The 13,333-nt window shown below is 49.4% G+C and overlaps 1 protein-coding gene across 1 annotated transcript in view; it reads right to left on the reverse strand.

Annotated features, from left to right (window-relative positions):
- The window catches only part of CDH23 (cadherin related 23), a 422,351-nt gene that overhangs the window by 250,162 nt on the left and 158,856 nt on the right, over positions 1–13,333 (reverse strand). Inside the window, exon 7 of the mRNA XM_077946644.1 lies at positions 1,069–1,263. Coding sequence (XP_077802770.1) covers positions 1,069–1,263 — 195 coding nt within the window. The remainder of the gene's footprint in view (positions 1–1,068; positions 1,264–13,333) is intronic.

A 13,333-nucleotide genomic window follows, 5' to 3' on the forward strand; every position in this document is an offset into this window, starting at 1 on the left:
TTGGATCTGCAGCCTGTGAACTGCCACGGAGAGCCCCCAGCACTGCCTGCAGCCCCCTCGACAGCTATGTGAGTCAGGAGTGGATGCTGTGTGTCAGGCAGATGGGACCTGGAGGGGTGAGAGGGATTCCCATGTGTTTTTGCTCTTGGCACAAGCTTTGTCAACAGAATCTAAGGGACAACAGGCCAGCTTATGGCTCTGTTGCCAACTGATGGCTCCAGCTATGCCCCGACGTAGCAGCTGGGAGCAGGGAGAGGGGACGGGTAGGGGGAGGACCCTATTTAGAGTGTGGCTTGCCTATTCCCCAGGATCTCCCAAACAGCCGGCGCAAAGGGCATGCTGCAATGTTCTTGAGACCTGGAGATGTCTAGCCATGCAGCACGGTGGTCAGGGCACTGGACTGAGAGGTGGACAACCTGGGCTTGGGTTCTTGCTCCCCCACTACTCATGGGCTGTGTGACTCTCAGCAGAGTCAGCCATCTGATGGGATAATTACCCTCTCCTGCCTTCTGCCCTTGACTCGCTCATCTTGGAATTCGCAGGGGCCAGCAATGTGCTTGGCACAGAGAAATGCTGTGGAAGGACACCACTCTGTAGAGTAGAGCCAGGATGCCTGAACTCCTCTGGGCCCTGCATGTTGGACGGTGTCAGGACACAGCTGGGTGAACACCTCTGTCCTGTGTCCCAGAGAGCAAGAGGCGCCCTGCACTAAGAATGTCTCAAGGAGGTTACCCGAGCCGGAGTCAGGCTCCTGGGTGACCATCGAAAGTCACTGAATTGCTCCTGTGCCTCAGTTTTCTCATCTGCAAAATGGGCATCTTAACAATACTTATGACATAGGGATGCTTGAGGTTTAAAGTCCCTTCAAATGCTCAGCCCGGTGCCAGGGACACAGCACGAAGCCTCAGCAATGCCAGCCTCATTTCTATCATGACTGTCACCACTATTGTTATTACAGATCCTCGAGTGTGTGCCACTGGGTCAGTGTCCCATTGGAATGCCCCATTGCTCTCTTCCAGGGTGGGAAGAGGCAGCTGGAACTGCCGGGGCCCCAGCGTGGAGACTCACCGTGGCGTTGACCGTGAGCTGGTAGGCCTGTGTGGTCTCGTAGTCCAGCTCCCGGATCACTGTGATGATACCGCGGGCACTGTCAATGGCGAAGAATTGGGAGGGGGGCTGGAAGGAGTAGAGGACGCTGCCCCCTGCCCCCAAGTCGGGATCTGTGGCATTCACGATGAAGATGGGCGTCCCCACCGGTGTATTCTGGGGGTGAGAGCAAAGCAAGTACAAGGGTGAGCCGGCGCGGAGCAGCTGTGCCATCAGAGCCGAGTCCCCCAAAGCCCATTCTCTACATCCCTCAGCCGACCAGACCCGAGGCCTTGTCATTTTCATTCTAGGAGGGGCCCAAACATTTAAAATGCAGTATCTTTTTTTTTTCCTTCTTCTTCATTTTTTGATGGCCTCCTGGTGGCTGTAAACAGCACCAGTTCCAAAGATGATCTGCTGATCCTGGAGTTCTGGATGAGGGTCTTATGGTCCCCAAACCTGTTTCTTGGTGGTTTCGCTTCCTCTGTCAAATGCCCCTTGGCTGCCCAAGCTGCAGGCTTCTTTTCTGGGGACCAACCTCAAGCCTCCCTCCTGGCAGCCCTTCACAGACAGACCATGCACTTAATATAGGGGTGCTCTTCACAGGGCCCCGGGTCAGGCTGGAAAGGGCCTGCGGAGAACAATGCCATGGGGCTGCTGAAGGTTCTTCCTGGGTTTGTGGATTTGCCCCCATGAGCAGACAAGTGTCAACCTGAATGGGCAGGCTCACGTCCTGCCTGTTCCAGCCACTCTGTCCACTGGGGACGGGAGGCAGATGCAGGACACCCCTCTCCTCCTCCCCATCCGTGACTCCCCAGTGCCCTTTGCATAGAACACAGATCCTTGTGGTCCATCCCTGTTTCCCCCTTCACATTTTATTTCCTAGGGGAATGGAGCTATTTGTACTTCTTGAACCCAGCAGGCTCCCTCACACCTCTGGACATCTGAATGTGCTTTTCCTTTGCTAGGTTTACCCGTCCTAATTCAGCTGCTTGGAAGATGCTCATTCCCTCCAAAACAGAATGAAGTCTGCAAGGGGGCAAAGCAGACAAGTGCTAGAGTTTCAGGGATGGACAGACCATTTGTTGGAATCCCAGCCTCGCTATGTGTCTTTGGGTTAAATACATAATCTCTCTGATCCTTAATCCCTTCACTGTACACTGAAGCTAATCATATCTCATAGGGTTAGTGTGAAGAATACACAAGCTCATGAGTGTAAACATTCCAGCACATAAGTGCTGAGAAGACAGTAGCTGTGATTTTAATTTCTGGAAACCTAGAGGGGCACAGACAAGGGCACCTTCAAGGGTGGGGTAGGGAGGTGTCAAGAAGCACTGATATCAACAGTACCATCCAGGGCATTCCCTGTCTACCCACCTCCCTGGCCCCATGATCCACCCAGTTTTGCCTTTCCCCAATCCCCGGTCCCTCAGTGGATTGCATCTCCAGGCTCTCTTGCTGGCTGGCTTCCAGTCGGGTTCTGCCAATGGGAAGTTCTGGTAGGAGCTCCCAGAGCAGGAAGAGAAAGAGTTTGGGGTCTTACTTCCTCTACCCCCTCCAGCTCTACCCCAGCAGGCTCTCCTCCCCAGCCCCAACTCTCAGTGGGCTCTGATAACACTATGTTCCTCTCCTTCTCCCTTCAGCCCTAGGGGTAGAACTTTCCCCTGTTGCTAAGCCCTGGGTACCTTAGCATCCCTTATTTCCACCTCTCCTCCCACTTGAGGAGATCTCTCTGAGGTTCTCAGCTAACCCACAGTTCTCTGTCCTGCCCTCTCTCTCTCTAGATCACACATAAGTGCCAGAGCCAGTCCCATGAATCCAGAATGAAACACTTCATGGGGGCCCACGGTTCCTGCCACAAGAAAGGATGACCACATTCTGATTTCAGAGCTGCCAGCCCCTTGTGTGAAAGTCTGTTTTTATACTTCATATGTATCTATATCTAGCCATGAATAATATAAGATACTGTTTCATGGGTGTTTGTAAATAGATGGTTTTCATATACAAATAGATCACTCTGAAACTTGCTTTTTAATTCAACATTATGCTTTTATGTTTATTTGATTTGGTAATAAAAAATCTTCCAACGAAGAAAAGCACAGGACTCAACAGCTTCACTGGTGAATTCTACCAAATATTTAACAACAACAACAATAACAACAACCACCACCAAAACAGCCAGCCCTCACTTCAGAGCACTCGGCCAGTCTACTTAAACCACTCTGGATGAAGCTGGCGCCCACAGGAGAGGGATGGCTCCCGTGAGATGTCAGCTCTCCAGCTCCCTGCCTCGGGGAGGCGAGGACATTTGACTGTCCATACCGCATGGTCCTGGGGGAAGCCTCTCTGATCCTCCTGCATCTGATCAGAGGATTTAAAAGCAAGATTCAGGAAATGGTGGAAAAGGGGAAAAAGAAGTGATGGTCTCCACATCTGACCTTCTTGGATTATGTTTCATGCCCTGCGGTGAAAACCCATTTAATTTCTGCATAACTTAGAGAAGGTTTTAAATGGGCCTGGCAAGGAGCCATTCATATGCTTAGAAGGGACAAACTATTGGAGAGAAAAGAATGCTGACTTCCTGCATTTCAGGTCCTGGGCACCACGTTCTATCAGGGAAGTAGATGGGGGGAAGAAGGGGCGCTCATCAGCACATACACTGGGGGCTTCTCCGAGCACCCAGCTGCTGTTCCATGGAAAATGCACAGACGTGCACACAGATCTGCAGACTCAACACAAGCAGATTTGCTTTATGGGGCCAGGTGCATCTGGGTTTAGGCTACAGGGAGTGACACCTGGTGGCTCAGAGCATGAATTCTGAGTTAGACTCCCTAACTTTGAGTCTGGACTTTTCCCCTGGGAGATTACAGACATATGCTGTTAAACTTCTTTTTGGCCTCAGTTTCCTCATCTGTAAAATGGAGCTGTTAGCAGCTCCTACCCAAGAGTTCGACACTAGGCTGGCCAACATGGTGAAACCCTGTTTCTACCAAAAATACAAAAATTAGCTGGGTATGGTGGTGCATGCCTGTAATCCCAGCCACTGGGGAGGCTGAGGCAGCAGAATGGCTTGAACCCAGAAGGTGGAGGTTGCAGTGAGCCAGGATCATGCCACTGCACTCCAGCCTGGGTGACAGAGCAAGACTCTGTCTCAAACAAACAAACAAACAAACAAAAGAATTATATGAGATAAAGTGTGAAAAAAAGAGAGTCTCCCTGGGCCAGATACACAGCAACATTGAGCAATATTCAATAAATGGTCATTGCGCTTATTACTATAGTAATAAAATACCATTACAGGCAGGGTGAGATGAGCCCCACATAAAGGGGGAAGTATTATAAATAGTGTAAACAGTCAACGAATCTCTTCACCATGAACTTGGGACAAATGGGCACCTTAAAATTCAGAAAGAGAACATCTCCGCTGATTGGATCCTGGCTGCTGAAGACAAGATAAGGATGGAAGAGCCCCAGGAGACCCTCCACAATGGGCTTGAGAGCCTGTGAGGGGAGGGGTGGGATCTGAGGCAGGGGTGAGAGGGGCACCTGGGGGCCTGGGAGGAAGCCAGTCCTGACCATACACCACCCTGGATGGCTGGAATGCAGGAGCTGGAAGGAACCTTGGGGTCATCCAGTCCAGCCTCTCCATTTCCTAGGATGGACTACAGATGTGAAAATGAGCCCAGATGGGGGCGTGCCTTGCTCCAGGCCTCACAGGTGGATCATGGCAGAGTCCATGAGTGGAAATCGGGTGTCTTGACTCATACAGAGTGCTCTGTCCACCTCACCCAAAGAGATGCCAACCGCTGCCTCCCCGCCCACCCTCCTTCCAAGAACAGTTGCTCCTCATGACCACAGCTCTGCTCTAGATGATGGGTCTAGGCACTCTCATTTCTTCCAAGTAACTTCGGACCCAGGCCACATCAATCAGGTGGGGCCTGAGAAATTAAATCAATTTTCTCTGAGAATCTGAAAAGAAAGATCTTTGTTATCTGTCTGGAGTGAGCACCATGACAGGCCGAAAGCCACACACAAGCCACAGTTACAGGGTGGCAGAGATGCCACGGGCAGTCAGAGGAAGCCCACCTGCAGTGAGCGGAGCAGAACACAGTGCAGGAGACAAAACAGAAACGAGGGCCTCCAAGAGCCTCCTACCATGGCTGTCCCAGGCCCCACTGACTTTGTCTCCTGCCTGTGGCTGCAGTGCTATGACCTGCCTGTGCTGTCCTTTCTGTGGGCACCCCACTTGCTCACACTGGCTTGCATGGGTCTCAGCTCCTTGCTCCTGCCCCCAGAGCATGCCCAGCCATGGGCAGGGCCTCCTCATTTCCACGGCTCTACCCCAGGCTCACCCAGACCCTCTGCTGATGGGATTCTACCTCTTTAGCGCCCGCAGCAAGCAAAGTGCCAGGTCGCTGCTGCAGGACTGCTAATGAGGGCGCAGTGCCTGCCACACGAGGCTGGAGGTTACAATGGAGAGAAGAATAAAGGAGCCCGGGTAAATGCCAGCTCCCTCTTCATTTTAACTGTCCCCAGACACTCCTATTAACATGCAAATCCAGGTTGCAGGCAATTATCAGCATGTGCATGGGGAGGTGGCCGGATGGGCAGGGGATGGCCTGATCATGGACTTGACATAGTCAGCCAGGACAGGCCTTGAAGAGAGATGCTCGGCAGGGCCAGGCTTTGCCATCTGAGGACAAGGAGAAAGAGTGGAAGGTGTCGCTCTGGTGTCTGGGGTTGGGGCTCGGTGGTGTCTGGGGTTGGGACTGCATGGGCTGGAGTTGTAAGAAGCAGCACCAAGAGGCCTGTTTCAGCTGGGGGTTGGGTCTCTCCTTTCCAGGGCAGCTTCTCCCCACACCTCCATTGTGGAGACCGGCCCTGGGTCCACCTTCTTGCTGGAAGGGAGCAGCTGTGGTCTTTGGAAGAAAGACCCCACGGGGCATGATCACTTCTACTTCTGAGGGAGGCCTCTTGACCCACTTCTCTGCCCCACCCCTGCTTCCCTCCTCCCTTCCTTCATGGTACCCCCCATGCCTGGTCCCACCTTTACGGCCCACCCTTACGGCTTCTGGGCCATTTCAAAGGAAGTATCCCCAAATGTACACCCATGCCTTCAGGGGACCAGGGAGCACGTCTAGGCATTATCCCCTTCAAAATTATTGCACCTGCCAGGATGTCTCTCTCACCAAGTGACCCACACCATGCAGGTCGCAGGCAGGGCAGGTCCTGCCTCTTCCAGTTCCCATTTAAGCTCCATATCACTTCTGATGGACCTGCTGTAAATGGGCCACCCTGTGCAATTCAGAGACAAATAAATCTTTTTGCTACTCCTGGGGTGACAAGGGAATAGACTCTGGGAAAGTTCTGCCGTGCAAAGGATCTTGTTCGTTAATAATAATGATAAATAGCTCACTTCTCACATGCAGTGTGAGTTACATTACACTCCAGGCCTCTCCAGAGGTGGCTCGGGTGCTCACTGGAACAGGGTGAGGGAGCGCGTGCAGCGAGGGAGAAAAGGCCACAGGGAGAGGGGCAGAGAGGCAGGAAGGAGGAACCAGACAGAGAGAACAGTAAAGAAATGGGGGCAGGGAGGAGGGGCAGGGAGAAGGGAGAGCACAGGAACACAGAGGAAAATGCGGTGAGAACAGTAAGAGGGGCAGGACTGAGGGCCAGAGTGAAGACAGAATGAAGAGGAAAGAGAATTTGCAAGAGAAAAGGGAGGAAAGGAAACTTGGGGAGAAAGGAACTAACTGAAACAGGAAAATAAAAAGAGACATTCTAGAGGAAAAGTTATGAACACAGGAAAAGACGTACAAACATTAAGCAGCAAGAGAAAGGAAGATAGGAGAGAGAGAGAAAAGAAGGACGCCACACCCTCTCACCTTTGGGGTGCACCTACTCCCTTCGCCCCCTGTAAGACTTATGCTGTACCCTTGATCAAACTTTGGCAAAAAGCCCTACCATTTCCACCGTAGGTGCCATCTCTAAAGGCGTTATTAATATTTATGGAATGCTTGCTAGATGCCGCTACAGTCTTTAATATCTTATTATAGAGCCTGTTATAAAATGCATTAGTAATAAATTCCTGACAGATGGAGTTCTGACAAGGTGCAGGCGCCTCGGTGGATCAGAGCTGGTAACAGAGCCTCCTGTGCTGCTCAGAGGCTGGGCTGCTGCCTGCTGGGGCTGGGGTGGGGCGGGGAGAGGGGTTACTGGGATTCTGCCCCTCCGTCCTCTGCCCTCGGCTGCATTTTTACGCACCTTCACTCCCTGCTTCCTTTTCCCAGATGGGTAAAATGGAAGGTCAGAGAAATGAAGCCACTTGTGCAAGGTCACACAGATTGTAAGTGGTGGAATCAGGATTCAAAGTCGGGTCACCTTTCTGTGACCAGACCTCAGGATTCCAGAGATAACGATGGAGAGTGGGCTCAGGGCCCCTCCTAAGTGGGACTTCCTGGTCTGGAAGGGCTGCGGGTGAGGGTGGCAGCTGAAGAGGCCTCTAGGTAAGAGAACAGAGGATTGGTGGGAGCTTTAGCCTAAAAAGAGTTTCGGAAGGAAGGAGGGCACTCCGAAATTGCACACTTCCACTGAGAATAAGGAAAGGGGCTCCCACTGGAACAAGAAGAATTCAAGTCGGAGGCAAGGAACTTTCTGAACATGGGCTCCTGGGGCAGAGGAGAAACTGCACTTCAGTTTCTGTTGGACGCTAAAGCAGGTGCCTCTTCACTGGTGATTCTGGAGGCCTACTGGGATGCTTCGGGAGGATGTCACTCCCAAATTTGGGGGTTTGTGGCATTCCAGCTTATGGGGGAGCAGTGATGGAGGAGAAATGGGGTCTATGGGAGAGGTGGGCTATGCTTCTTTCTCAAATAAGCAAGAAGGCACTTGAGCGCAGGAGGACAAGGTCCACAGAGGACAGTACAGGGGAGAGAAGCAGGAGGGGCGAGTGCCCACGGGGCATCAACACATATCTCAGGGAGCCCCACTCTGGTCAGGGAGGGGCACATGTGTGTGCACAAACCCATGTGTACCCGTACTCTGGCATCTCTATCTGGAGGAATCGGGGAGCAATAATTTGGCGCCATCTCTTCTTTCTACCAGTATCTGCTCTTTTGGGTGAAATGTACTGGATCTAAAAGGTGCCAGGTATGCTCTGAGAGCCGGGGTGGGCTGCCAGCTCTGTGGGCTGGGTCCTAAGTCACTCACACCCTGACATGGCTCGAGGACATCTCTCTGGGCCTAGGTTGGTCTCCCCAGCTGTTCTGGTCTCCTCCAGAGCCAGCCCAGCACCCTCCCATCTCCAAGTCCCTCCTCAGAGTCCCTCCTTCGCAGCCTCCAGCTGTGTACTGGCTTTTTGGAATCCCTGGAAGACACTCATCAAAGTGCTTACTGAATGGCCCTCCTGACCTGCTGCAGCCATACCGGACCTCCTCTCTTTCCCGACTCCCACTCTTCACCCTCCTCTTCCTTTTTGTTATTTACCTTGGCCACCTCTTTAGTCCTGGCACTGTCACTTGTGCATAGAAGGCATTCAATAAATGTTTTAAAAGAATCAGCATTTTGTGGTAAACATGGCAGATTGAACACATCCATTTATTTCTGTTTTTGTCCCAGCCCCTCACCAAAATGACAATAAAGGAATTAAAAATGCATAAATCCACAAGGGCAAAAAGAACAGGAGAGGAAACAACAGCAGATGAGATATGTCAACAAAATTCTGGAAACTGGAAACAGATGGGCCAGTTATAACTGCCTGAGGAGATGGGCGAGCTGAAGCTCAGGCCTGTGTCTCGGAACACTGGAAAAGCTCAGGACTTGGAGATAGCAGGTGATGCTGAGTGGGAGGGAATGGGGTGAGGCTGGACAGCTTTAAAAAGAGTGGTTAGACTCCCAGATCCCTTCCCCAACTCTTGCACAAAATGTGAGATTTACTTTCTAGAGGGTCTGAGTTAGTTAAGCTCTGGACTCATGGCTGGAAGCTGAACCAGGCACTGAAAACAGGGAGGTTAGGAGGAAATCTGTACCTTCCCCACAAATCCCATCCCTCATCAGGTCTTTTTAGCCATTCAGCCTCCTGAAGCCTCCAGGCAGTAAAAAGGAGAACTGGTGCAAGAGAGAAAACACGAACATTGACATGTTGTAGATCCCTTGAAAGAATAGCCAGGTCCTCCTCCAATCATTCCATAATGGAGCCCACTGGTGAACAAGCAGTCCCAACGGTGCCCTGCTCCACACGTACACAGCAAACTTCCAGGCAGCTACGTGCGAACTCACCTGTACATATGAAGAGACAACTGAGGATCACTAAACATTTGAGAATAGCCTCTAATGTGAAAGACAGAGTGGGAAAAAACAGTAAAAAGGAGTAACAACAATAAGCATCTTTAACATCCTCAGAGAGACAAGACACAACATCTTTGGAAAAAGAATATTCCAAGAGGAAAAAAGGCCCAGTAGAAATTTAAAAACTCAACAGAAGAGTTGGAAGATAAAGAAATTTCCCCAGTAGGAACAAATTCAAAGAGAGGAAATGGAAGAGAAAAGTAAGAAAATTAGAGGAGCAGTTCAGAAGATCCAACGTTCCAACTAATAGGAATTCCAGAGGAAAAAAAATACAGGTCAGGCATGGTGGCTCATGCCTGTAATTCCAGCACTTTGGGAGGCCGAGGCAGGTGGATCACCTGAGGTCAGGAGTTTGAGACCAGCCTGGTTAACATGGCAAAACCCCCATCCCTACTAAAAATATGAAAAATTAGCTGGGCGTGGTAGCGGGTGCCTATAACCCCAGCTACTCGGGAGGCTGAGGCAGGAGAAACGCTTGAACCCAGGAGGCGGACGTTGCAGTGAGCCAAGATCACACCATTACACTCCAGCCTGGGTGACAGAGTGAGACTCTGTCTCAATAAATAAATAAATAAATAAATAAATAAATAAATAAATAAATAAAATAAGTTAAAAAAAAAAAAAAAAGAGTAAATGAAGAGGAAGAAATCATTCAAAAAGTAACAGAAGAAAATCTCCCAGATCTGAAGGACATGTTTCCAGATTGAGAGAGACCACTATGTGTTCAGAAGAAAGACTTATACTGAGACATAAAACCATGAAGTTTCAAAAACATTGATTATTTTTTTAAAATCCTGAAACTTTCAGAGAGAAAACAAAAGGCCACATACAAAGGATCAAGAGTCAAAGTCGCACCAAAGTTCATAACAGTGACACTATAGGCTGAAACACTAAGGAAGAAAGAATTTCACATTACAAAGAACACTATTTCCATTCCAGAATTCTATATGCAGCCAAACTATCAACAAACAAAAGCATAGCATGAACATATTGTTCAGATGAAGTGGAAAAAAATTCCCATGAATGCTTCTTTCTGAAAATTACTGAAGAGTATACCTCATCATAATGAGGGTGTAAACCAAGAAAGAGGAAAATATGACATTCATGAAACCGGATCCAATAGAGGAGAAAGACAACAGATTTCTCAGAGTGACTCTTTTCCTCCCCAACGCTCACCCCACATCAAGCCTCCAGAACACCACACAAGTCAGAGCACAGCTGGTCCAGGTTGAGACAGGAGGGTGGACACTCCAGGGAGAATGTTGTTAAGAAAAATGCAAATCAAATTTTAAAAATTCAATATACTTTGAATATGCTGAGAGGCTCCCTACATCAAGCATTAAGGAACACTAAGAAACAAAAAAAGAAGTGACTATTAATTCTAGGAAAAATAAAAGAGGAAATATAATTACAGTATATTATGTGGCTCAGCTGTGAATAACATTTACATAATCATAATACTGTGTACACTAAATGATGTTTTAGCTAAAAAGAGAAATATAATTATGTTTAGAGATGGATAGTGAATGTTAAGAGAAGGGTGTTTATGTAGGGTGTATGTATGTTACAAGTAGGACGTAGTGAAATTTAAGAGTAGGATGTTTGTGTAGGGTGCACGTACGTTAAGAGTAGGGTGTAGTGAATGTTAACAGTAGGGTGCATGCTCCAGTGTGTGTGTATAGCTAAGGTAGAGGATGGTGTAAAAGTGAAATTCTCATCCTTCATAGGTGGAAATCAATAGATAATATTCAAAACTAAAACAATGTATAAGCATGTGATTTAGAATATTAGAAATTGAATGAGATTCTCTCAGGGTGGGAAGCAGGAGTGGTAAAGAATGAATCAGGGTCTGCTGCTTTTATTATAAGCTGAGCTGTACTATTTGACTTTTAAATTCATACATATATTCGTTCGATAAAAGTTAATATCAAAATTAAAAACAGTATTTCCCTATGGCTGTACCACCGAGTGTCCTCCTCCGTTTCTTTTTCTTTTTCTTTTTGAGACCGAGTCTCGCTCTGTCACTCAGGCTGGAATGCAATGGCATGAACCTCCGCCTCCCGGGTTCAAGCAATTCTCCTGTCTCAGCCTCCCCAGTAGCTGGGATTACAGTCTTGCGTCACCATGCCCAGCTAATTTTTGTATTTTTAGTAGAGACAGGGTTTCACCATGTTGGCCAGGCTGGTCTCGAACTCCTGGCCTCAAGTGATCTGCTCGCCTTGGCCTCCCAAAGTGCTGGGATTATGGGCAAGAGCCATGGTTTCCAGCTGCCTCCTCCCTTTCAACTCTGCCCCCTATAATGGCTCCTGAAAGTCCCTGCCCTAAAGCACTCATCCAGCATCTCATTTTCCCCAAAAACACCATCATGTGCTCCAAGGCAAAGTCTCCCAGACCTTGACCGTCACCATAGTCTCATCAAACCTTCTCTCTTTAAACTCCTCTTTCACTGCTGCTCCACTGGGGCCTCGATTTCAGTTCAACTGTTCCACGTGCCAGCCCCAAAGCATAGTCCCCTCCCAGGTCCGTGCTCATGGTGCCTCTGTCTTTCCGACCTGCGTTCCTTTGGATATTTCCCCTAGAGGGCAGAGGTCAGACATCACCACCCAGTGACTGACACTCCCTCCCTTAGAAGAGGTTGTTGGCTCCACCCAGGCTTCTAGCACACATGCCTGGGTCTGGGGTGAGACACCCTCCCCCTCACCCCATGCACACATGTGGGACACGCAGGGCTAGGTGGAGTCTCATCAGAGGGACATCTGGGGCCTCCCCCACTTCTTCTCAGGAGCTTGACTTTCAAGGCCAAGTGTGATACCCAAGCATGAAATGGCCCTAGCTCCTTCCTATTCAGAGACTAAGGAGCTCCAAGGCAAATTTCCTTACCCTTGACTCCAACCCAATGACCTTCCTGTAGAATGAATGACAGTAGAATTTGGAGATCCCCCAGTGCCACCTGCCATCACTGACAACATTCCAGGGCCATCCCTGCACCTGCCTCCTCCAGGCTCCCCCCGCACCCTCTCACTTGCAAACCAGCAGGAGCAGAGGGAGAGAGCACATGGCAGCAGAGGGCAGCATGCATCAGGGACGGACGGCTGGACCACATACAAAGGATCAAGAGTCAAAGTGGCACCAAAGTTCATAACAGTGACACTATAGGCTGAAACACTAAGGAAGAAATAATTTCACATTATAAAGAACACTATTTCCATTCTCAGCAGTTGGCTAAGGGCTGTGTGCAAAAAAAAAAGGGAACAGGAAGGGCCATGATGACGGTGCAGCCCTGGTGCCCGCCCTGGCCCCAGCACCCAGGATATCTGCTTTTAACACGAGGCGGCATGTACCAGGTACCACCCCCTCCCTCATGGGCTGGGCTTCTGTTTTCCTCTCCATGAAATGGAAGGAAACCAAGAATAAAGGTATGAGTTGGGAAATCCAGTTCTTAGCTATTTAGAGTCATCATCTCATACCCCTCCCTGGCCAGAGTGATTGGTCTGATTGGCTGCTGGAAGCCTCATACCCTCCTACCCTCAAGTAGGGACTTGGAAACAAGCTTCTGGAGACCAGGAAGGATCCGTGTGGTGCCCATATTCCTCTCTACGCACACTGGCCTGATTAGGAAAATCCCGGAAACAACTGCCCCAGACTGCGTCACAGTCCGACTGCTCTCCAAAAACAATCTTCCCGACTTCCTTCTCTGTTGCTATGCAATGTCAACATAAACATCTGATGCCTCAGTGTTTCCATCCAGGAAATGGGTATAGTAATCCCTATACTATCTTCTATATAGAGCTGGGGTGGAGATAAAATGAATTAACTATGGAAACATGTTTTGAAAAATCAAAGGCCAAAAAAAAAAAAAAATTCTCACAACTTTCTGCAGAGGCAAAAAACTTCAAGAGAA

Source organism: Macaca mulatta, chromosome 9 (assembly GCF_049350105.2).
Source record: "Macaca mulatta isolate MMU2019108-1 chromosome 9, T2T-MMU8v2.0, whole genome shotgun sequence".
Lineage (NCBI taxonomy): Eukaryota > Metazoa > Chordata > Mammalia > Primates > Cercopithecidae > Macaca > Macaca mulatta.